The sequence below is a fragment of the Panthera leo genome, chromosome E2 (assembly GCF_018350215.1).
Source record: "Panthera leo isolate Ple1 chromosome E2, P.leo_Ple1_pat1.1, whole genome shotgun sequence".
Taxonomy (NCBI): Eukaryota; Metazoa; Chordata; class Mammalia; order Carnivora; family Felidae; genus Panthera; species Panthera leo.
In genome coordinates this window covers 20,321,437-20,346,291 of record NC_056693.1, presented here as the reverse complement: position 1 = coordinate 20,346,291, position 24,855 = coordinate 20,321,437, and the positions used below count along the sequence as shown (strand labels likewise).

Genomic DNA, 24,855 nt, shown 5'->3' with positions numbered 1-24,855 from the left:
CGAACGGCCTCAGCCCCGTCACCTACCCACAGGAGGAAGAGGAGTGGGTGTATCATGATGCAGGGACGGCCGTCATCTCTTCTCCGCACAGACTATGTCACCGGCCCACACCATGGCTCCCAGGGTGCCTGAAGAAGTCCTACTTTGCTTCCTCCAAAGAATGCTGGGTTCTCCCGGGGCCAGTCTCACAAGAGGACAGACAGAGATACAGACACCATGTCCTGCCCCCCAGAGGAACCATGTGCCAGTCTGGTGGATTAGCAGTGGTCTCTGGATAGAAGCTAATATACCAGTAACTACATTCAGATTCTTCAATTTTTTTTTTTTAATGTTTATTTATTTTTGAGACAGAGAGAGACAGAGCATGAATGGGGGAGGGGCAGAGAGAGAGGGAGACACAGAATCAGAAGCAGGCTCCAGGCTCTGAGCCATCAGCCCAGAGACCGACGCGGGGCTCGAACTCACGGACCGCGAGATCATGACGTGAGCTGAAGTCGGACGCTTAACCGACTGAGCCACCCAGGCGCCCCTACATTCAGATTCTTAACATCCCGAGCTGGTTATAATCAGATCCCCGTAACCTCTGTGCGCCACCTCAAACTCGACCATCAGCAAAAGGCACTCCTGAAACACATCACTGCAAAACTCTCTCAGAATATGATCTCCTCAGAGCTCCTAATTTGGTAAGCACCCAATTTACTCCTCCTTTTAAAGCGGAAGACATAACAAGTTCCTTTCAGGAAGCCAGAGGCAAGCTAGGGAACACTGCCTGTGGGAATCTGAGGAAGGCTGTGTCCACCCTCCAGTGACGTCGTCAGATGTTCTCTGTCACCTGACAGTGAGGCTCGGGGCAGACACCTTCTCCCAGCAGGGCCGTCCCCTCCCCATGCCAGCCCAGAGCAGCCAGCACCACCTATTCGGGACACCTGCCTGTGACTCCTTGGAGCCCCAAGCCTCAGACCTCAGCCTCCTGCCCAGGCGCCAGAGCCACCCACAACTTCCACAGGGCCACACCGGCACCTCTGGGCTCCGGCCCTCCATCCTCCACCCCTCCATCCTCCACCCCTCCTCTCTGCCAGCCCTGCCCACACATCCTGTTCCCCGATAGCGGGCCAGGCTCTGAGTCCACACTCTGAGCTCCGGCACACGGGAGGGCTGGCCAACACCTCATCAGCCTCCGGGAACGTGAATATCTAAAAGGCTCGCTATGCGACTTTACATCCACCTGCTTGTCACGTGAAGGGAAACTGCCAACATCTCCATTACCACATAGTCATTCAATGCAGCCCTTCTGAGTGAAAGTGAACAGAACTCGGCTCCTGGAGGAACCACAGACAAGAAACACCCATACAGCTCTTTTCAAGCTTTTTCAGATGCGCTTCTCAAAACTCACCATTTCTAGATCTCCATCAGCAACCGCTCTTAAAAGTTTGTCTACCTTAATTAAAGGAAAAAGAGTGTTAGAAAATGATTTCAATAATAAAGCAATAAAAGAAATAACCCCTGGGTGGGCGCCTGGGTGGCTCAGTCGGTTAAACGTCTGACTTCAGCTCAGGTCATGGTCTCGTGGTTTGAGTTTGAGCCCTGCATCGGGCACTGTGGCTGACGGCTCAGAGCCTGGAGGCTGCTTCTGATTCTGTGTCTGTGTCTTTCTCTGCTCCTTCCCTGCTCATGCTCTGTCTGTCTCTGTCTCTCAACAATAAATAAATGTTAAAAAAAAAAAAATTAAAAAAAAAAAAGAAATAGTAACCAAGTCTGAAAACCTAGTAGTTCTGGTTGGTCTGTTGGTCTATTGGAGTTTTAACATCTCATTCAGTTTCTTTCAAACGTCCCTGAGACTGCCCCAGTAGGATGTCCAGGAGGGCGCCAGCATGCACCGAAGCCACTACCACCCGAGCTCTCTGAAAGGTCTCTGCTAGTGACATGGCCAAGTGACATGGTGGTGCTTCCTAGGAGCCCAGCCACCTTCTAGAACCACACGTGTTCAGCCCTCAGCATCTGACAGCTGAGGGGACACCAGGGGGCACACCCCTCCCAGGAACAACTTCAGGTCTCCGTTAGACTTTGGAATGTGTCTCTTGGCTTGTGCTGCTGTGCTATCGACTCGAGCTAAGCTTATCGGGCCCTCCAAGAGCAGATCACGGCATGGGGGCGGCAGGGGACAGATGCCCCGGGTGGACACAGTGAGGTTCCCATCCACAGGGGAAGAGGGGAAGGAGTCGTGGCACATGCATGGGATGGTCTGCTCTGGGGGCTGACGCTGGACAAGCTCTCGGGTAGATTAAGTGGAGAAAAAAAAAACAGGCTATAAACCACCTTTTACAGAACACAATGTGTTCGCAAGAAGTCAGAAATGACGCATCAGGTTGACGAGGATGCTTATGGAGTGGGTCGTAAGGGGAGAGAATTTAGCTTGTAAAATGGTCTTAAATCTGTGGACCGACAGGGGACTTGACTTGGGACTTTTCCTAGAAGGCTCCTTCTTCTCTCCCTTTGCCACGCGCGTGCGCATACGCACACACACACACACACACGCACACACGCACACACACACACACACACACACACACACACACACACAATCCCTAAGGCGAAGAGCTGTTTCAAGAGCTGACCATGCAAGAAGCAAGGCAAGAATTGGCTGGGCTCCCTCCAGGCCACGGCAGACAAGTTGGCCCAGTAGTGCCGGTGGTGGCCCGCTAGGCAGCTCTCATCAAGCCGTGGCTCTTTAAGTAGCAGCCGTGACACAGGGCCACCATCCCGTCCACCCTCCCGTCTGGGAGCCTCACCTCTCTGTAGTCCTTCTTGGGCTCCTGTACGGAGCGTGCCAACACAGAGGAGAAGCTGGAGGTAGAGGAGGCCTGGCTGATAGAATCCACAGGGCGCTGAGCGGGCTGCACTGGGACCTGCAGCCAGGGGGCCCGACAGGAGAAGGGCCTCGTGAGGGCCAGAGAGCAGGCCCTGGGCTCAGAGAGGGCCACCAAGCCCAGCCCTGTCCACTCACCTCGGAAGACTTCCTCCTCTTCTCGAAGGACAAATGACGGGCTTCCATTATTGACAGAATCTAGGAGGAGAAGGGGATACGGAAGATACTGAACGAGGAAGGCTGCCAGAGCATCGTCACCCATATGCCCTGCTGCCTGCCCATCCCCTCGGAAGGTCACGCGACCCAACCACACCCTTGGAGGGACAGAGAAGCCACAGCCTGAACGGGCAGGAGCTCACTCAGCATCACACTGACTAAGCGTGGGCTTCCTGCTGCCACCCCTCTGCTCCTGCTGTCTACCAGCTGGGGCTTTCCGTGAATGGGCTCAGAGGACAAGAGAAGCCCAGGAACAGAAGGTGCCCCCGGGCTGTTTGTCCACAGACACAAAGTGTGACCTTCCCACTGGCACCCCCGGGTCTCGGGCAGGAACCGCTCACAGCTGAGCCAAGAAGGCGGTCTGCCCTTCTCTCTACACATATCCTTCTAGAAGGGAGTACAGCGGCGGAAGAGCTCTCTGCTGCTCACGGACACCTCAGGCCAAGGGTGGCATCGCCCATCCCATCAGCTCTGGTCGCCACAGAGCCTGAGACCCCGCGAGTGCACGGGAAGCATGGCTGAGGCCCCCTGGGGTGAGAAGTGGGGATTTAAACCTTCAAAAACTGCTCCTGATCTTACGTTGTGTTTTTATGACACACACAAAATAATGACAATAGTAACAACAAATAAAGAGGGCGGGAGGAAAGATCTGGAGGTGATGAGTACGTCCATGGCATGGGTTACAGAGCCGGTCTCCACACAGGTGTGTACCCCACTGAATTGTATATATTAAAGAAGTTCAGCTTTTTGTATGTCAATTGTACCTCAATAAAGTGGCCGAAAAACAAAAACTGCTCCCCTAGAAAAAGACCGGAACACTGAGAGAACACCCTGGAAGACAGATGGCAATTGTGTAAGAAGCTAGGGAAACGTTAAGGGGCAGAGAGCAGAGCCTGGGCAAAGGGAAGTGGCTGGAGACCCGTATTAACACAGAATCGCTGACGTGACTGCAAATCCGTGGTGATGTTCTGGGTGCAGTGTGACGGCCTCAGCCTTCAGCTGCCCTGGCCAGCGGGCCAACCATGCTTCTCTGAAGGTGTCTCTTCAGCCAGAGCGGCTGCGAGAGGAGAGGCACAGAGAGCCGGCCTCTGTACATCCCTCGCTCCCCACCTGCCCACGAGCTGAGCACTGACGACACTCCGTGTTCCCAGAAATTACTAACAGGAAAGGATTCGCTCATTCGTGAGCCATTGAGGAAAGAAACTATACCCAACGATGTTCAAAATTGGCCAAAAGAGAATAAAGCTGTTAGGATGAAGTAACAGGAAGACAGAGCTCCGACGCTCACTGCCTCCATGCCCCGGGCCCCCCGTCCCTGCTTCTCTCGGCCAGAGCCATTGTCCTATTCCCCCTGCTCTGTCTGCTCATTAACCCACAGCACTCAGGGGTCGGGGCAGACTCTGCAGCGAGCAGCTCTTGGAACGATATGGACAAAATACGCGAGTGACGCTCAAAACAATATCAATAAGTAAGACCCATTAGCCACCAGGCCCCAAATGCAGCAGAGAGGGTGCAGGCCAAGCTCTGTTCTCAGGCACTAGCGTGCAGTTTGTCCAGCGCGGCCAAGAGCTAATCTCTGGGCATTGATTTTTTTTTGTTTTAAAGTCATATTGATGCTCGGAGATGAAAAAAGCTACCTTTGAGTTTAGGGCACACTTGAGGGGTGTTTCTTTCAGTCTGTTCTGGATCTCCGTGGATGCTCCATTTTGTAGCAATGTCTCTATGATGCCTTGGTAGCCCCAACGTGCAGCTATGTGGAGTGGGGTGTCTCCTTTCTCGTTACCAATATCCAGCCTGCATGACTGCACGTCATAGTAGACCAGAGCCTTCACACACTGCAAAGAAAGCGGGAAATGCCACCATTAAGTTACACGCTGAGCCTCGGGCGACGTCTGTGGATTCCACAGCCTCAGTCCACGTCCCAGGGGAATCTGGGCTCCGCTCACCAAGCAAGTGTGCAGGAACAGACAGACCTCAAAGGTTCCTTCCAGGTTACCTCATCAGGACACATCATTTTTTCTAAAGAACCCAACTGCCAATCAGTAAGAAAAGGCTGAATAAATTGTGATGTGTCCATGTGCAGAGAGGAGTGACCATAGCAGGCATGAGACCGCTATCCCTTGAATGCTTGCAACATTGGCCCTTGACTTGCAACGTTCCTGGAGGGCTTGGATTTGGGGAGTGTTCCCAGTCCCCTAATGGGTAAGAGTGGCTCACTGCGTCTAAATCGTGCAACAATGTGGTTTATGCTGAACACCTGCTTTCCTTCCAGGAGTCTGGAATTCAGGTATGTGCCAGGCAGAGGGTATTCACCTGACTGGCTTCCAATAAAACCTTGGGCCTAGAGTCCCTAATGAGCTTTCCTGGTAGACAGCACTTCATACTTGCTGTTGTAACTCACGGCTGGATGAACCAAGTATGTCCTGCGTGTCTCCCTGGAGACAGGACACTTTGAAGCTTGCACCTGGGGTCCTCCAGACTTCACCCACTCACATTTCCCTGTGGTGACTGTGCTTTGTGTCCTTTTGCTATAATCAGTCATAGCAATATGACCATAGGCTGAGTCCTCTCAGTCGTCCTAGCAAAGTACTGAACCAAGGGGTGGTCTTGGGGACACAGACACCACACATGTAACAGATCACTGGGTAGTGATTAAAGAACGGGCTGGATCTACATTTACTGACCTACAGGATTTCCATGATGCACTGGTAATGAAGTAAGTTGCATAGGGGCACCTGGGTGGCTCAGTTGCTTAAGCATCTGACTCTTGATTTCGGCTCAGGTCACGATCTCATGGTTCGTGCGTTCGAGTCCCGCGTCGGGCTCCGCACTGTCAGTGCAGAGCCCGCTTGAATTCTCTCTCTCCCTCTCTTTTTTCCCCCCTCCCCCTGCCCTCTCTCAAAATAAACAAACTTAAAAAAGAAAAAGTTGCATAAAGACGTGTAGGGTATGATCTTGTTTTTGCACATCAACCACCTAACCCGGCCTCAACCTGTATAAACCCACCCCCGTGTTACCACACAGAGAAGACGGAGACAGAGTGGCTATGGCAAAATAACAGTTAAATGTTAAGTGGAGACAGAAATGATAGAATTTTTGTTATTGTTCCAAACCCCAAAACATAAAAACTGAATATGAACAAAGGTAAGAACCAGATGGCCGTGGGGATGAGTGACAATGATTTAATTTCAGGATAAGCTAACGGGCAATTAAAGTTTAGATTTCTGTTATTTCAGTAGAACATCTGCAATAAATTTAAGATGTTTTTAATTAAAAAGAAATTGCATGCCAAATGTTCCAATAATGATCGACATAAACTAACGATGTTAAACCCATCGGAAGTGCACCTCTCTCCAGGAGCGAGAAAGGGAAAGAACAGCTACTCTGGGAGCGGGAAGCGCCACTTACGTCTTCGTGGCCGTAGGTGCAGGCCAGGTGGAGAGGCGTGTTGCCGTTGTTGTCTTGCACCTCGGGGCTGGCTTTGTAGTGCAACAGCAGCAGCTTCCAAAGGAGAGGAGAGATCGGGTGAGCCCCAGCCCCCCTGGCCGCTGCAGGTGCACGCTTCCCGCGGGAGGCGTAGCCTGGAGCCCCACGGGGAGGTCACCTGTTTCCAACAGCAACCACGTCTCCCTACACTACAGTTAAAATGATCCATCACTCCCAGCCTGCCCTGCGAAGCGCTGAGACATTCAAGGAAAAGGCCTAGAGCCCCACCCTCCTTCCCCGAAGCCATCCTGTTGTGTCAGGTCTACACCGAAGGGTCTTGTCCCATGGACCCACAGGGAGACCCCGGAGGCTCAGACGCACAGCCCTTCCCTGAGGCTGCAGCCGACCCAGGGTGCGACACAGGCGCATGACCATGAGGTCAGCACGCTGAGCCGGGGGTGGCGCCCCTGCTCACCGTCACGCTCTGATAGCCCTTCTGGCACGCGAGATGAAGCGGGGCAGACCCGTGATAGTCCGTGGCGTTTACCACCGCGCCTTTGGAAACCAGGAGGTCAATGAGGGATGCCTGCCCTGGGGAACAGAAGGATTGCACCACAGAGAAGGAAAGAGCAGAGGCTCTCCAAACCCTAAATGTGAAGCCCCGTTATTTTACTCTCTTCTCTGGCAGGAGACATGCCAGGAAGTGTTTTTCTGCTCGAGAGGAACCAGAGCTAACATCAAGTCAGACTCTACAGATTCAGGACACTGTAGGGTGTCTGGAGGGGGCTCAGCTCCGGTCCACCCCTCAGCAACAGAAGGTGGTGAAGTGGCCCATGGCACGGCCCCTTCCACCGCCAACTCCCCCGCCCTGTCCGTCAGGCCTCTGCTGAACTACCCCCCACTCCATCCCTCTGCCTTAAAAGCCCAACCAAAGGCCAACCCAAAACCACATACCACAGAGGGCGGCCACATGGAGTGGTGTATGACCCCTGTCGTCTCTGGAAAATGGAGTGACAATGGAGGGATCGTTCAGCCTCCTAAAAGAGGAAGATACAGAAAAATATATCCTTGGAACGGAAGGGCAAAGCCTCTCCCTACCATGCTGGACATGCCAGGGTCCTGGGGCTAGCAGACAGATCTCAGGGTGTGAGCCAAGCTGGGTCTCTTTAAGAGCTTCCCAGAGATCATCCAGTCCCTGCTTGACCTCAGGCACGGTGAGGTGGCTGGTAGACTCCCTCCCCCCACCCACCCCCTCTAGGCCATGACATCCAGCGACACAGCCTGGAAACAGCCTGACGAAGGGAAGAGAAACCCAAAGGGTTACTGGGAGAAACTGACATCCCTCCCATCCTAAGATCTACTTTCTGAGGCTTGGCAGGCTCTGTGCCTGCCTACTCTGGCATCCCGCCCAGCAGAGTGCCAAGTATTTTTACGAACTTTATCCCATCTGATTCTCCAAAGAGGCGGGTGTTTTTGTCTCCACTTTACGGCAGCAGAAGCGGAGGGCAGCGAGGGGAAGGTCTTTATTCAAAACTGCACGACTAGTGTGAAAGCCCTGCCCTGCCACTTGCTGGCCTCCCCGGGGACCTTCTTACCCGGAGACCAGTTTCTCACAGTCATCGCAGAAGCACAGAGGATGACACATCCTTTGGACGGCATCTTTATCTTGGTCACCTTGGCTCAGAAGTCTTTCCACTTCTTTCTGGTTACCCGAGGCAATGTGCTAAAAAGTGACATCAAAAATACTGTTAATCGTAAGGAATTACTTGCTTTTTAAGGCGTGAATTTTTGGAGCTTCCTTGCAGAAGCCAGGATCTCTGTACAGATAAATGACACGACTTGCTCTTTGGGATGTGTTTCAAAATAACCTGGCAGACAGGGCAAGCGGGTGGGGGTGGAGACAAAAAAAGACGAAGATAGCCCCGTGGGTGTGCATTTCTACTCTGTTCACTTTTGGAAATGTTACAAATCTTCTGTAATTGAAAACAACAACGACGTGACAAAATTCCCAAACCAACGGTGGGGGGGGGACCACACCTCCTGAACCTCAGTGTGGACGCTGACTCCTCACTAGCACACCCCTCGGTGCTGTCCCCTTGTATTCTAACAGAGCCTTGGTCTGGAGGGAAAGGGAACGGCTGCAGTTAGCAAGAGATCCATCAACCAACAGGCCTACAGGGCTCACCCCTGCGATTCCTGGATGTGCCCCTCTCAGGAGATGAGATGTTCTTGGGAGCACGTTGCCCCCGGGGAGGCTCAGGGGTGCTCCACCAACACAGTGTGGTTCTGGGTAGCCAGAAGCACCCACAGGCTCCCGGAGGTGTGCCTTCACTCAGCCCTCGCCAACTACCCAGCAGGGCACCTTGTCAGCCTCCCAGGGCTCAATGCATGAGTGATGAAACCACCACCGGGCGCTGAGCTCCCAGCCTGGGGCGAGCTCCACAAACACTGGCGACACGGGGCTCCTGGAGCCCAGGAGAGGTGTCAGCTCCGCAGAGGCCACCAGTGAGGCTCCACAGAGCAGACCACGGAGAACAAGTCGTATTTTGCCGAGGGGAGAGAGGACAGCCGGGCAGAGGGCTGTCGGCGAGGCCCAGTGCCCTTGGTGTGCTGGCCCCTCCCGGCTGTGGCACAGCACACCTGGGGGGAGGTAGACAGACATAAAAGCTCAGTATTCCGGCCACCCACCCGCCCGGAGCACAAAAGGAACCGTGGTGTTTCACCAAGCAGACCGCCCTGACGGATTCTGCAGAGACCCCAGAGATGCAGAAAGATGAAACGTTCCTCACACACCTGCGCCCACAAGGACGTCTTGGGTGTCTTACCTTAAACAGACAATCAATGGGAGTTGAAGTCATCTGAGACAGTAAGCTCATTCTCTGCTTCAGGAACAGCCTGTCACCGAATCCTTCAGACTCCTGCAGGAAAAACCCAACAATCTGTTTTATCAACTTGTCACAAGATGTCAGTGCAGATCCTTCAAAATGGAGAGCCCGGGAGCAGTCCTTGCTACTTCGCACAGAACAGGATCGGCAGTGCCTCTCTCCCTGAGCCAGACAGCAGATCCGCATCCGGCTGGGAGAAGCGCTTCCCGTCTGTCCCCACAGGAAGCGGCAGCTGTGATGGTCCCTTCCCGGTGGGGACGTGGGCGAGGGGCGGCACGCTGCCGATGCGCACCCGTGTGTGGAATGTGTCCTCGCTAAGTGTGGAATGTAGCGTGCACACACCATCACCCTCCAGATCGAAGCGTGGATTGTCCTGTCTTCCTCCTCCTCCTCTCAAACTGCTGTCCTAACGCCTGCCTAGCCCTATCCCCTGCTACTTTATCTGGGCATACAGACGAGAAACCCATTTGACAGGCTGTTCTGCGCCTCCCAGTGTCAACCAGCAGGAGAGAGAGGGGTCTTGCCTTTCTAACATAGTTCGGAAAATAGCAGACAATACGGCCACTGTTCCCAAATCCTATAACATACCGGGGGCCACCCCAAATAATAAACTCAGGTCTTCGTATTGCAGGTAATATCTACCTAGCTACAAAAACCTAAAATTGCATCCCTATTTTATGAAATAATCCCTAGCAAGACACTTCAATGCTCACCGGAGCACCTGCAAATTGACTAATGACAAATTAACTTCCTCAGAAGTTTCAGTGGGAAGTAAAGGGAGATGTCTTCCCCAGCCAGTTGCTGCTAGAAGAACTCCCCAAACCCTGACAAAATTATGGGAGAAGGCCCTTGATGGCCCTGTAAGTTCTGACTTTAGAGATCCAGCTAAAGACAGAGCCAACAGCACCTCAAGGGATGGCCCATTTCTGGGGTCCTCTGTCAGACAGAGTCCCTCACACCAGCTGCCCTGAAAGGGTTAACCCGGCAAACACACACCAACCCCTCAGGGTGAGAGCCATTTTGCTCCCACCTACCATCGGCGATATAAGGCTCTAACAACCTGTTTTTATTCAGTGGTTTATAGGCCACGCAGCTTAATGTCAGAGAAATGTCAAAGACATCGTTGCTCAGGTAAATCTGGGGTCCCTTCCTCGACTCTGGGTAACTACATGAATGGCAGTGATGAAGAGGGGCAAGCCCTGAGGTCCTGAATCTTCAAGGAGAAATGAGCTACCAGAAGAGACCACATATCAGCTCAGATCTATTTGGGAAAGGGGTAAATACTATTTATTAGAAGCTCAATAAAGAGACAAAGACCAGAAGCCCACAGAGCTGGAACAGAGTGCTCCCCGTTTTCTGGTCTACAAAGGTTAAACTAGAGTCATCTCAGTAATGCTCCTTTGCAAGAACCTAGGCTTTATTTACGAGACTTTTAAGTCTTTATGCTTAAAGAATATATATAAGGTCACCTCAAGTACAATGATATCTTGGGGGGTAAACTTTCTGTGAAACAACATCGTGTTATATAAAGAAGGAATAGTAAAACATAATTTGATTTACTAATACTTAGTCCTTAATGCTTTTCAGAAACCTCACCCGCCGTGTGCGGATACACTTAAGCTCCTTCCCCAGGAAAGGACACCAACACAGGGCAGTGGCCTCCCACGTTCCAAGATGGAACTGCACTGCTGACAAGAATCCAGTCAGCAGCTAAGGCCGAGGCAACGCCACCGGGAGAATCTCAGTGCCGGCGTCACAAAAGACAAGGAAGCCGCACTACCTGCTCTGTCAATAAAGGTAAGGATCTCTCAGGCCTGACCCACTCAAGACCCAAGGGACTGGCTTCACGGCCAGCTGTAAGGATGATGCACACCTTGTCCCGACATCTGACAGGACCAACCACCCCCCACCCAGGAAGGCAGGACCAGGACCAGGGTCAGACACCCCGGACAAGAGGGGCACACTGGGCTGTGTCCCTACCTCGCCCACCCAAACTAATGGCCTTCCTTGGGGCCATCCACGCAGGATGCACCAGAGGACCAGGAAACAGAGATGCCCGGATGCAGGGGTGTTGGAAGAGCAAGTTAAGGGCACCAGGATCGTCTTCTGCTTCACAAAGGCACTTTCAAATACCCTATTTGTTTCTTGTAAACTCCCAACAAGAGGTCAAACATACAGCATCGTCTTCAGTGTAGACAAGAAATGGACATAAACTTAGAGAGACAGCCTTGTCCAGGGCAAACACAAGTTATCAGGCTCAAGCCAACACCAGCACAAGAAGGGCCACCCCTCAACACGCCCCCCAGTCCAGGGGCGCCTGGCTGGCTCTGTCGGTGGAGCATGCGACTCTGGATCTCGGGGTTGTGAGTTCAAGCCCTGTGTTGGGTGTAGAGATTACTTAAAAATAAAATCTTAAATAAATAAAAATCAAAAAAACAAACAAACAAAAACCTCTCCCGATCCCACTTGGGACATTGTATGAAGTCAAAGTGGATGTGGGAAGCTGACTGCTGCTCTGTGGTCAGCCACCTCCTTACGCTCTGGTCAAAGGCTTCAAGCATTGTGCTTCCTGCCTACACACCACAGAAAGTAAGCAGTCAGGGTGGCCATGGTGCAGGACGGGGACGGCAAGGGGAAAGCTGCACCCTCAGGAGGCGGGCACCTCCCTCCAGGTGACCAGGAGCACCCCTGACCCCACGAGGGACGTCAGGCAATTCCTACCATCAGCCTACGTGCCAACAAGAGGAGCATAATCTCAAATTTTCCTTAAAAATATAATTGCATAGGCACAGAAAAAAGATACGTACCAAAAGGTTAGTAAGTCATCTCCAGCTAGTGAGTTTATGAGAGGTATTTATTCTCTTCACTGCAACTTTATACAGCTGGCCTGGCCCTTGAACAACACAGGTTTGAAGTGTATGGGTCCACTTATATGGCAACAGACACAGCACAGTACTCTAAATGTATTTTCTCGGCCTTGTGTTTTTCTTAATAATGCTTTCTCTTCTACAGCTTACTTCAAGGATACGGTATAGAATATGTACAACATACAAAATATCTCTTTTTTTTTTTAGGGTGTTTTTTTCTTTCTTTCTTTTTTTTTTTTTTTTTAGGTTTTTAGTTAATTATTTATTTATTTTTGAGAGAGAGAGAGAGAGAGAGAGAGAGAGAGAGCGCGAGCACGAGCAGGGGAGGGGCAGAGAGAATGGGAGACACAGAATCTGAAGCAGGCTCCAGGCTCCGAGCTGTCAGCACAGAGCTGGACGCGGGGCTTGAACTCGTGAACCCGGAGATCATGACCTGAGCCGAAGTCGGACTCTTAACTGACTGAGCCACCCAGGTGTCCCCCAAATATGTCTTAATTGACCCTTTATATTATTGGTAAGGCTTGTGGTCAACAGTAGACTACTCGTAGTTAAGTTTTTGAGGAGTCGTAAGTTATACACCAATTTCCAACCACGCGGGGGGTCAGCAACTCTAATCCCTGCGTTGTTCAAGGGTCAACTGTATATTGCAAATATTGTTTGTAAGCAAGTATTGGTTTTCTCATCAGAAAAAAATACGACCACTGTTTTGGGGAAAAACAGTGTAAAATGCCATATATGATATAAATTATGTGAAGTATACACGGATGGGAGGACAGGAAAGCACATACACATGTTAACAATGAATGAAGTCAGGGGAACCGTTTTTACCCAAGTGCACCTGTCTGGGCAGGCCTATGGGTATTTTCCAGATATATTAACTTATCATTACTTTGGGAGATTCTGACATCAGCAGAAAATTAAGATCAAGGGAGTGTTTAATCCTCAGGACTCCTCGTGTGTAATACAGGAATCTCTTCACTTTACTAATTTCAACTTTGTGATTTCTGGGGGTACGGTCACATTTTGCTGGCTGGTGAAAACAGGCCAGCAACGCAACCCCGGTTTAAGATTCTCATATTTCACGTAGAAATATAATCCCTTCCCCTAAGCAAAGCTCGCCAAGAAAATAATAAGACCACTGAGTCCTAAAATTGCATTTATTAATAACCTCATCTCTTGCCTACATACCCAAACTCATGGTTTCTAGCTTCCCCCTCCTGCCTACGCTTTTGAGGATGGTGACGATTAACGAAGCACGATTTTAACCACGCGAATCCCGGTCGTAATCTGCCATTTCCACAACCAAGTTTAGCACTTCAGTCTGCTAGGTGACTGTCAAGTCTCACAGCCCTTAGACAACAGAGGCCTCGTTCTTGGGGGACATTTAAGAATCCCCTTCCTCACCCCCCAACCTCAGAACCCTATCGAACATGCCCTGACACCCACAAAGAAAGGCCAGGCAGGAGGGACCTTACAGGCGGCTTAACGGAGAGGCTTCCTTGCCGAATGTATTCGATTGCAGCCTCGATGGAGGTCAGGCAGTATCCCAATTCATCTTTTGCTGAGCTGCTAAATCTGAAGTTTTTGATATAACTCAGGTTTGCCATCCTATCAAAAGGAAGAAAAAAGTTTCATTGTTGTACATCCCATTCACACCTCTCCACAAACAATGCAGTCACTCAAGCTGGTGTGAGTGACTGAAGTCCGTTAGCTCCGGGGACCTATGACTGCTACCCCCTTAACCTCTAGCGCATGTGCAATTAGGAAAATAAGTAAAACCACCTGGTCCTTTCCTGGAGTATGCTAGTTTTTAAAAAGCTGATTACTGTAAAGCGAACCAGAGGTTCCCATCGGAAGAGGATGGGCTTTGGAGTCGGAACTGAAGCCAGCTTCCTGTTCCATCACTGACTAGCTGTGTCTTCCAGAACAAGAAACATAAGCTCTGTGGGCCTCAGTTTCCCCATCTGGAAGTGGAATGATAGCCACCCCCCCCCCGGAACGGGTGTAGGGCAGGCACAGCAACGGACTCACAAGGGGCGCTCAATCTCCTGCAGTTAGACTAAAACCATTTTGCCATTTTCAAAAAGTATTTCAACAGAAAATATTACCAATTAGGGATCTCCGTTTTCACAAGCAAATATAACAGGACTGATAACAGATCATCAGCACACATGGTCTCCAAGTTAACTGCAGGAAGGAAACACATGTTCGAAGCCAGCATGAGATTCAAACAGACCAGCAAGCATATCAACTCCCCACCATCATCCAGCCCACGAAACCACAATCCAGTAAGGCTACGCCTCAGGGAGCGGTTCAACTCTATGATTTTCTTTACAGTGTCCTAAATAGACGTCACATTTGAGGGGAATGCCTAGCATTCTCAGAACACGCGCAAAAGAAGGGGGTTCCCAGCAGACTACCCCTCGCCACCTTCCAGGATGGTTAGAGTCAGTGAAGGTGGGCAGAGGTGTGCCCAGAGCCACCTCGAAAAGCCTCTTCCCTCCTGAGATTATTTCCGTTTTACGTACTGCAGATCCTAATGCTCACACTTAGCCTGTTTCCATTTTCTCCCCTTCGAAATTTTAAGGACTCCATTCACTCATCATTCTAAAAACTCGAATAGCACAAAAGAGCAACCTGTGACCGTCTCTCCCAGCCCTGCCAGGCAGTCTTCTTCCCCCAGACGCTACTGCTGTGGCTTCCCACCTGCCTCTCCAGAGACAGTCTAGGAACTCGCCGTCGTGCACATACAGCCGCCTCCTTTTTCTGGAATGCTGTTAGAAGTGCACCATATACACTCCCATTTATTTCACTCGACGTGCTTTGAAAATCATCCCCTATCTGGGCACACAGATATGACTCCCCTTCGCTTTTTTTGTCTTAGCTTATTTTGCTTTACTTTTTATAATGGAAAATTTTAAGCATACACAAAATTAGGAAGAGTGGCCTAATGAACAGTCGAACCCCCATGTACCCATCACCACCTTGGCTCATTTTTCTTTAAGATTAAAGGTGTTTAATTTTAGCCAAGGAATGTTATCAACCAAACATTGTCAGACTGGAACACAACTGCAGAAGGGGCCAGTGGACAATTCGGCACTGGACCAAACGAATACCACCCCCACCCCAGTGCTGTGACAGGTTCAAGAGAACACACAATAGGAAGTTTAAAGTCAATCATACACGCTCCTGCACCCAGGCAAGTTCAGACTCGAGCAGACAGTGTCATTCACTTCGCAAAGTCAGGTTCTCAAAGGACCTGCGCAGCTTGGATTCTGATTTATATATCAGCTGCATGATGTCCATGCAGGTGTGGGGCAGCCTGGCTCATTTTTGAGGTCGCTGCTTCTCTGCCACCATTTTCTTACCCGAATCATACCTACCTCTTCACCCCCATTACTAGGCACCCACGCATCAGAGCAGACTCCAGGGGGCTCATGCTGGAACACTCTGCTGCACGTGAGCCCATCTGAATGATCCTTTAAGATAACACTGCTCCGGGGTGCCTGGGTGGCTCAGTCGGTTAAGTGGCTGACTTCGGCTCAGGTCATGATCTCACGGTTCGTGGGTTCAAGCCCTGCATCGGGCCCTGTGCTGACAGCTCAGAGCCTGGAGCCTGCTTTGGATTCTGTGTCTCCCTCTCTCTCTGCCCCTCCCCAGCGCATTCTCTCTCCACCCCCCTCTCAAAAAATGAATAAACATTAAAATAAATTTAAAAACAAATAAGAGAACACTGCTCCTTGACAGATCTGCATGTGGATGTATCTACGCCCCGGCCAGCCCCCTGCCCCAAGCACAAACCTCTCTGGCTGGGAGACTGTGTAATTAGCTGTACCACCTTCCGCAAACAAACCAGCTTCTGCTGCGGAGAGGTGCACTTGTTCAGCTGAGCCAGCTCTCTCTTTGCACGAGGTATGTTGAAGCTGTGAAAAAATTTGGAAAGTGACAACTTAAGACCACAGTGTAAGGGCACTTCTTCCCTGGCCTATTACACTGCTTCCCACAAACTGTAAGTAACGAAAAACACGCACAGAAACTCAGAAGCAATTTGACTCAGGTCAGTGGCAAAACTCAACACCTCTGAATGTCCCACTCAGTATGCAAAATGATATTATAGCTGCACCAGAAAATTAGGGGGGAAAAAAAAGAGTCTTCAGCCCCAGAGTGAAATAGCTCCAAGGGGTTAAAACAGTTTAAACATAACCACTTTAGATAGTTTTGTATCCTAATGGAACGTAAATTAACTCAAAAGCCAGTGCCTCTCTGGCAGGCCTCCCTCAGACAGGCAGGTGAGGAGAGACGCCCGCACACAGGACCCACCTGGGCGAGCGGTGGGCCTGCCAAGAGACCAGCTGTGCCAAATCCCACCCTGGAGCTCCCAACCAGCTGGCATGACAGGTGCAGGACGGTGACAGCCACAAAACACTCATCTGCCAACCTCGGCCCTTTATCTCTGGTCACAAATACCCCGCACTGCTCCTCAGTATGAATTAAGTCAAACCAGCATGCGGTCCCTGCCACTGAGAGCCCTGCTTCCAGAAGAAGCGGCCCCCGCCGCTGAGGACGCCGAGCTCCTGCAGCACATACCCTTACCTGCACTCAGGTTTCACACCAATATCCTTCTGCTGAAGATCCTGAAGGCTTCTTGTGATTTTGTTAAAGGCAGCATCCTAACAACAGATTTTTAACGAGGCTTCAGATTTCTTAAAAAGTTTCGAAGGCGGCTTCCAACCGGGATGACAGCGATTTAGAACCTACCTCGCTTGCCTCCATGGTCCCCACATATTTAAAGATCAGGTCATAAATATCGTGCTGGACGTACATCTGTGGAATCAACGAACAGACCCCCGTTTGGGGTGTGCAGAGGTGACAAGGAGCGCCCCCTGGCACCGCTGCCTTCTCGCCCCTCGCCGCCCTGACCTCTTACCTCCACTGCCTGCTTCAGCAGGTTCATCTGGGCCTCCTGCTTGGCAAGCATTTTCTGCGGAACAAGAAGGTACCACCGTTAAAGGGCTTAGATCGGCATGTGGGCAAACCGTAGTTCTCTCTCTCGGAGGTCCTGCTGCTTACCAGGTGAGAGTCCCTCAGAAGCTGCTGGAGGCATTTGGTGTAGAGAGCATTCACCGAGTCCTGTGCAACACAGAGAAACCGGTCACTCTCACAGTCCGAGGCCACGACACAAAACCCAGAACGTGTAATGTGTCCCGGAGTGAGAACATCTCGCAAGATGTTATTTCCTGCATTGAGGTCCTAATACAAGCTTATCAAATAAATTATGTGATTTTTTTTCAATTTTTTTTTTTTTTAGCTGTATATGCATGAAGGGCAGGAGAAAATTTCCTTTGGGGTTAACATAGGTGATAATAATATTCATCTTTATATTTGTCATGTTCAAGCGTTCTCCGGTGGCTTGTACTACTTTTACAGTTAGAGAGAAACATTTAAACAAAACTTCCAACAGCGAAGGCAGCAAAGTTTCAGAGTGAACTGAGAGGGATCCCCGTGCTCTTGAACTGGCCTGAAACAGAGCATGTCTGGCAAAGCAAGACACAGCTACTGACTATGTGATGACGCAGGCTCTTTCTTTCACATTCCCGGAATGTTCGCTGGAAAGAGGCAATGCTCCTATCAAATCTCTCCGCGTGTCTTCCCAAAAACTCTCTCACATCTTCGATGGTTTTCAGGGAAAAGGGATCTGAAGATGTTGAAGGCTCTTCTGAAAAAGAAACAGAGGGTCAGAATGGCTGAAGCCTTCACAGTTTCCTAATGGGGCAAGTACCACACCCTTTGCCCTGCTTCCCCAGGATCTGGAGCCCCATCTCCCAGAGGAGGATAGGAATTATTTCAAGATTCTACCCAAGAGCAGCCCAGTTACAGGACAGCTCAGGGTCCAGAGAGCCCGGTCCTCTTGAAGCCCTTTCCTTGGACAAAACAATTTGGGACCATGGGCATGACCCATGAGGCTCTGGTGAGGAAGCCCTGACTCCTGACAATAAAGGCCTCAGAGCACATCTGGCACACTGTTATCTCGATTTCCTGGAACAACTGAAGAATTATTATTTATTAAAAATAATTAGCTCTCTTGGGGTGCCTGGGTGGCTCAGTCGGTTGAGCGACCGACTTCGGCTCAGGTCATGATCTCACGGTCCGTGAGTTAAAGCCCCACGTCAGGCTCTGTGCTGACAGCTCAGAGCCTGGAGCCTGCTTCAGATTCTGTGTCTCCCTCTCTCTCTGCCCCTCCCCCACTCATGCTCTTTTTCTCTCTGTCTCAGAAATAAATAAACATTAAAAAAATTTTTTTCTTGAATGACTCTCAGAGAGGCACAATAGTGAAGCTGGAGGGCAATAACGGTAAAGAGCAGCTCTAAAGCTGAGGCCCAGTCAAAGCCAGGACTCCCGTTCTGCACAACTCCAGGGGGCAACATTCACACAGAGATCTACATCAATATCGCCTCCTGGAGTTGTGTAACGTCCAACCTGTGCAACCATACATGGCAGACCCAAGCCACATCGTCTTGGCTCTGGATGACTTTTTGATTAAGTCCTGGGGGAGTTACTATAACGTTATGCAGGTTTCCAGTGGGCTCTTGAATAGTTTATAGGATGTTAATAACAGCTTTGTCAGGAGGAAGTTCAAGAAACACAATTCTCCAGATCAGGAGAAAGGGGTTTTCTCCCAGAATACCTGAACTCTCTCTCTTTTCCAAAGGGTGGGCTATACACAGTATGCTGAAACTTTCTTCTTTCTCATTGTAGAAAGTTTCTTCAAAGAGAATGGGCACTGAGAGAAGACAGGCGAAGCCGGCTCCTAATTTGATCCTGTTTCCTTGTATAAAGACATCCTGGAACAAGAAAGGCGTCCCTGCACCCACAGCCGGTGGTGCCCGTCCATCCGCTCTCAGCCTGGCCCCTACAGCGCACTTCTAACCTTCCCGCCTCCACTCCAGTGTGGGTTTGCAGTGGGGCCCGGTGTGGGGGGGGGGGGGTGGCACCCATGAATACTCTTCTGTTTTGCTTTTTGATACAAAACTGTTTTCTTTCCCCTTTGCTCACCCTGCAGCTGCGGCTCCTTAGTACTCTGATCCTTTTTAAATATTGTGGCAGAGAAACATGCTGCTCTCAGAGCAGAAGAAAACCTGTGCCTCTGGGAAAGGAGGAAGGAAGAAGGCTCTTCTAGAATGATCCAGCATGCATGCGGCAGTCCTGCCCACATTCACCACTCTGGCCGTGGCCGGGGTGCCCGGGCAGACAAGCCATAAGCCTGACTCCCATGTTTTCTGTGTGGATTTGGGTTCCTCAAAGACAACAAACTCACAGTGACCAGCAGGGCTAACAGGGCTGCTGACCCCAGGCTGGTGCACCGGTGACCCTGTGTCCCCTCCCTCCCCTCCCACCACAGGGCTGACGAGCCCTGGCTGCCGGGTCCGAGGGACCAAGCCACAGCACCAACACCAGTGCACCTGGACCCACGCCAGGCCTGGCGAGGAACGGACCTCCCTGTCTCAGAATCTTTCTATCTCAACCTAAAAAATAAGAAAATGCAGGGCATTTGGGTGGCTCAGTTGGTTTAGCATCCGACTCTTGATTTTGGCCCAGGTCGTGTCTCATGGTTGGTGGGGTCGAACCCCGCGTCAGGCTCTGCGCTGACAGGATAGAACCTGCTTAGGATCCCCTCTCCCCCTCTGCCTTTCAATCTCTCTCTCTCAAAATAAATAATGAACGAAAACATAGACCCCAAAGTTAAACATCAACAATGAGACAGACGTGTCTCCTGTCACGATACACTGAGAAAGATGAAACACCCTTCCCACCATGAGGAAACCTCTGAGAACCCCATGCTGAGGAACAGTCTACAAAGCAAAACATAACTGTCAATGTCACGAAAGACAAAGACAGCCTGAGGACTGTTCCAAATCAAAGAAAACTAAAAAGACCAACAACTGAATGCATTGCATGATCCTGGATCTAAAAAGAAAAAAAAAATTTTTTTTCTATAAAAGGGAATAACTATTTGTATCATTAGCACAGTTTGTATGAGGACATTATCCTATTGATGGTAAATACTGAACAGTATCGTATTATTAAATTTCTGGAGTGTGATCACTCTGCTGTAATGATGCAGGAAATCCACGTTTTAGAATAAAGGGACGTGGTGTCTGTAACTCACACTTACTTTTTCTGAAAAACGTTCAGAAAAAGTAACGATAGTGTGTGGGGGATGGGAGAGAGGGACAGACGAAACAAATGGGGCCAAAATGCTAACAGTTGAGCTGGCTGGGGGAAGAATATATGAGAGTTCCTTGTACTTCACTGAAACTTCCTGTAGGTTTGAGATGATTTCAAAACCGTGTTTTTTAAAGATTTAAAATTCATCCCTGATGTCCAGTTTGTGGCCCGGAAACCAACGAGCGCTCAGGAGCACTTATCAGCAGGAGGCCCACGGGCTGAGGGAGAGATGCCCGCCCTCCCCATCCCCCCCCCACCCCCACCCCCCCCCCCGTCCCAGGCAGAGTCTAGCCAGGCCCTGCTCGTGACTAGTATCTCCTCCCACCCCACGGGGCTGCTGCTGTGTGTGTCAGAGCCATCACTTAACACAGATGGGACAGGGTGAGAAGCAGGTCTCCCTGCCCTCCTCCCCCCCTCCCCCCTCCCAAGCACTGAGAGAGTGATTCAGGGCGACCCAAAAAGAGATGAATACCTTTCCATTCAAGGTCTGAAAGTGTTCTTCCACTGGTACCAAAATATAGGACTCAAACTGACATGTAGACTGAACATTGCTTGACAAGCTTCCCTTGCAGGGCACCAGGACCTGGAAAAAACAACGAGGGTGAATGCTAAGAGATGGGCCACGTACAGCTTTGGCAGGACGGGCTGCATCCAGCTGTGGGGACCTACTGGCTGACGGAGCCGAGTGACGGGGGTGATGAAGTCCCGGTGACAAAGCTGCGCTCCCCACCTGGGAAGAGGGGCAGGCGGTCACAGGCGCCCTGGGTCCTGCCCCACGGCCAGTGCCAGGTGCCCCACTGTATTCTCAGCAGGCTCAGGGATGGTTCCAGATGAAGACGGGGTAGTTTGGGAAAGTGAAACTAAAAAGGCACACGTAGTCCCGCCACCTGAACGAGAAACCCTGCACCTCAAAGACAGCTTCCTTCCTGTCTTTTTTCTCTGCCTTTTTTTTTTAAGCCTAGTCATGATCATAGTTTGTAATGTGAGCCACAGAAACACAACTTCCTGTGTAGACTCTCACCGTCACCAAGGTGTCTTGGCGTGCCAGACTCTGTCTTAGGGGGAGGCTCAACATGAGACGTGAACTTTGGCCCGACCGTGGCCACCACGCCGACTGGGCACCAACAAGCGAGTCTGCATGGCTCAGGGACTCTCTCAAACTCAAATGTACCCAGAAGGAAGATGAGGGCCTAGTCCCTCAGAGCCCCCTCTCCTAAAGCAACCCAGCACAAAGCAAATGGCTTCTGCACATATCCCCATCATACATACATCCCCAAGGAAACTGAGGCTCAAGGGAGCTGAGGAACCTGTCCAGGGTCACACAGCCAGTGAGTGGCGGCGCCATGACTCAAAGTCCTGCCACTTCCTGGAGCCAGTGCTGGGAGCTCAGCCCGGGGCTGGCTGGACGTCCCCCTGCAAAGACACCGTAAAACTGTGCAGCCGTCGAGAGCGGCTGTCATCAGGGGCTTCCTCAGGCAGGGTAGAAAGAGCAGCATGGCCTCGCCCCCCATGGGGGACACGCCAACTCCTCGCAGCAGAAAAAGGAGGCACTTGTTGACAAAAGAACGCAGCCCTGTCGATGAAGTGGCTCACCCCTCCTAAACAAATCAAGACTGAATCAGATCAACGTCTAGATTTAACTACCAATTTCAGGAAACGCAGGAAACAGAGGACCACCGTCAACACCACCATGGGACTGCAACTGGCAAAAGTCAAAATGCAGGAAACTACAGGGTGAATGACCCAGGGGAATGAATCTCAAAGAAAGAAAGGAAAGAAAGGAAAGAAAGGAAGGAAAGGAAGGACAGGACAGGACAGGAAAGGAAAGGAAAGGAAAGGAAAGGAAAGGAAAGGGGAAGGAAGGAAAGAAAGAAGGAAGGAAGGAAGGAAGGAAGGAAGGAAGGAAGGAAGGAAGGAAAAGAAAACAAGAAAGGGAAAGATAAAACTAAAAAGACACACAAAGCTGTGGTGATGGTTTCAGAAGGCTACACAAATGTCAAAACTGACCGCATCTCACACACGCAGTATGTGTGGCTCTGCGTGCTCCAGTTTAGCTCAGCAGTGAGGAGAAAAGACAGACTTAAAGACTCCTCAATCCAACATAACTTGTGGACCTCCTCTGGATCCTGATCTGAACAAACCCACTGCAAAACAGACAAACAGACAAACAATTACGAGATGGTTTGGGAAATTTGACTAGATAGTTGACAACACTGAAGAATCATTAAGGAAATTTTTTAGCTGTGATAATGGCATTGTGGTTACATTTTTTAAGAGTCCTTATCATTTAAAAACACATCCCTAAATATCTGCAGACAAAACCACATGACAACCTGACACAATTTTTCTGGGATTTGCTTCAAAAGAATCCAGTAGCTGAGAGCGGAGGGCAGGAGGGAGCAGAAATGACATGTGACCAGCCACTGAACTGATCACTCCTGAAGCTGGGTGACAGATACATGGGGCTCTTTATATTACTCTTTCTTCTCTTATCAAATGTTTGATATTAAGCTTAGTTGGTAGAGCATGTGACTTTTTTTTAACGTTTGTTATTTTTGACAGGAAGAGAGAGAGACGGAGTGTGAGTGGGGAAGGCGCAGAGAGAGGGAGCGTCAGAATCTGAAGCAGGCTCCAGGCTCTTAGCTGTCAGCAAGAACCCAACGCGGGGCTCGATCTCACAAACCACAAGATCATGACCTGAGCCACAGTCAGCCACCCAGGCGCCCCATAGAGCATGTGACTCTTGATCTCAGGGTCGTGAGTTTGAGCCCCACGTTGGGCACTGAGATTACTTAACAAAAGATATTTTTAAAACACATATAATTTTAAATTTTAATACAAGTAAAACTTAAAGAAAAGGAAGGCCATCAGATAGAAGCATGAATTGAGAAACAGCCTCATGGTCGCAGGGAGCACAGAAAGTAGAGCCTGGGGACCTGAGAGCTGGCACAGGCAAGAGAACACCATGAACCAGGAGAGGGACTGTTTATCGCCCAAACTCAGGGAGGCCCAGAGATGGTCCCATGCCCGCTCCATGGATGAAGGAGTCCCACAGTCCCACGTGAGAGACCAGGAACTTTTGAGGTGCCTCGGAGAACCTCACCCCAACTGTAATTCCATTCTATTTAGCTGTTTACGTGCGCCTTCTCTGCCTCCCTGATTTGAATAAAGCGTGACCGGCTCCTGCTGTACTGGATCCCCATTCCTGCTCACTGTTCGACAATACAGTAGGCACCCGATGAGTGTTTGTTGAGTGATCAGGGGTCCTCTAACATCAAGGGCCCCCCAGTTTCAGGTAGATGCTGCTGCCTGGAGCATTTCATTACAGGCAGAAGGCAGGAGACGGGCTCCCTGGCCGAGAGTTGGGTAAGGAAGCCAGCCCCTGGAGGGCAGAGACGAGGAGCAGTAGTGAAGCTGCCCACAGGACGCAGGGTCAAGTGCAAGCGCCTCGGGGGCCCTCCCAAGACAGAGCTTGAGACTTCCTGAGCAGACCTCATGGAGATTACAGTCTACGTGGAGGCCACAAAGTTTAGTGTCTCTGAGTAGACCCTAGGTTGGAGACCTGCTTATTTCAAAGATTAACAATAAAACTTTTTACTCTAGCCCCTTTATAAAGAATTTTTATACAACAGTAATTAAATAAAGGACAGTAGAATAAAAGCAAGGATCAGCATTAGCGTGCTGCTACTCCAGGGTACGCTCCGGACTCCTCTCCAGGCCACGTTAGGCACTTCACGGGAGCCCAGGATGACCTCTGTCCTGACACTCATTCCTCTGAGCTACCAACAGCCTGCTTCTGGAATTCCCTGAAGGCGTGCCGTGCTCCCCACCCACCTGTGTGATCGTGGAAACCCAGCACAGTGCTGGGCTGGCACGTAGTGGGTGCTCAATAAACGTTTGTTGGCAGGATCTACGCTAAACAAGAGCTGAGAACTGGAATACAGACCTCAGTGCCCTCAGCTGGCCTGTCTAGGTATTTTACTTGGAAGTCAGTTCTTTGGAACTCGGAAGACATGCTGACAGGCTCCCAGGCGGGCCCTCAAAAGCCTACGTACCCCATAATTAAAAGATCGCAAGGAGAGGAACAAATTTAATCTCCCTTTGAAATTTGTGTTTTTCCTGTAGGCAAATGGCCCCACCCCTAATCCACCTGGGAATCCTTGATACCCCACGGACAAGAGCCCCAGGGAAGCAGCGGGCCTGCCCAGCCCACTCTGAAGAATCCACAGTATATAATTAGCTGGGTGCTAATTAAATAGAAGCAGTGTGGGGGTGTCACAGGCCTCTGGGGTTGGAATCTGGGAAACACGGGGAGTAAGAGCTTCCTGTCCAGTCAGAGAGCAGGTGATGGCAGGAGGCGCCTGCCTGG

General features: G+C 50.6%; 1 protein-coding gene across 4 annotated transcripts in view; it reads right to left on the bottom strand.

Moving 5' to 3' along the window:
- The window catches only part of ANKRD27 (ankyrin repeat domain 27), a 54,023-nt gene that overhangs the window by 16,032 nt on the left and 13,136 nt on the right, over positions 1-24,855 (bottom strand). For all 4 annotated transcript variants that reach the window (XM_042918102.1, XM_042918103.1, XM_042918104.1 and 1 more), the window contains exons 3-21: positions 20,959-21,069; positions 18,946-19,102; positions 17,822-17,976; positions 17,331-17,390; positions 17,188-17,241; positions 17,019-17,084; positions 16,854-16,930; positions 16,062-16,183; positions 14,369-14,447; positions 13,736-13,868; positions 9,334-9,426; positions 8,104-8,231; positions 7,463-7,545; positions 6,984-7,099; positions 6,491-6,583; positions 4,720-4,917; positions 3,005-3,064; positions 2,790-2,906; positions 1,394-1,438 (exon numbers count right to left, since the gene is read on the bottom strand). In XM_042918102.1, the coding sequence (XP_042774036.1) occupies positions 1,394-1,438; positions 2,790-2,906; positions 3,005-3,064; positions 4,720-4,917; positions 6,491-6,583; positions 6,984-7,099; positions 7,463-7,545; positions 8,104-8,231; positions 9,334-9,426; positions 13,736-13,868; positions 14,369-14,447; positions 16,062-16,183; positions 16,854-16,930; positions 17,019-17,084; positions 17,188-17,241; positions 17,331-17,390; positions 17,822-17,976; positions 18,946-19,102; positions 20,959-21,069 (1,947 nt within the window). The remainder of the gene's footprint in view (positions 1-1,393; positions 1,439-2,789; positions 2,907-3,004; positions 3,065-4,719; positions 4,918-6,490; positions 6,584-6,983; positions 7,100-7,462; positions 7,546-8,103; positions 8,232-9,333; positions 9,427-13,735; positions 13,869-14,368; positions 14,448-16,061; positions 16,184-16,853; positions 16,931-17,018; positions 17,085-17,187; positions 17,242-17,330; positions 17,391-17,821; positions 17,977-18,945; positions 19,103-20,958; positions 21,070-24,855) is intronic.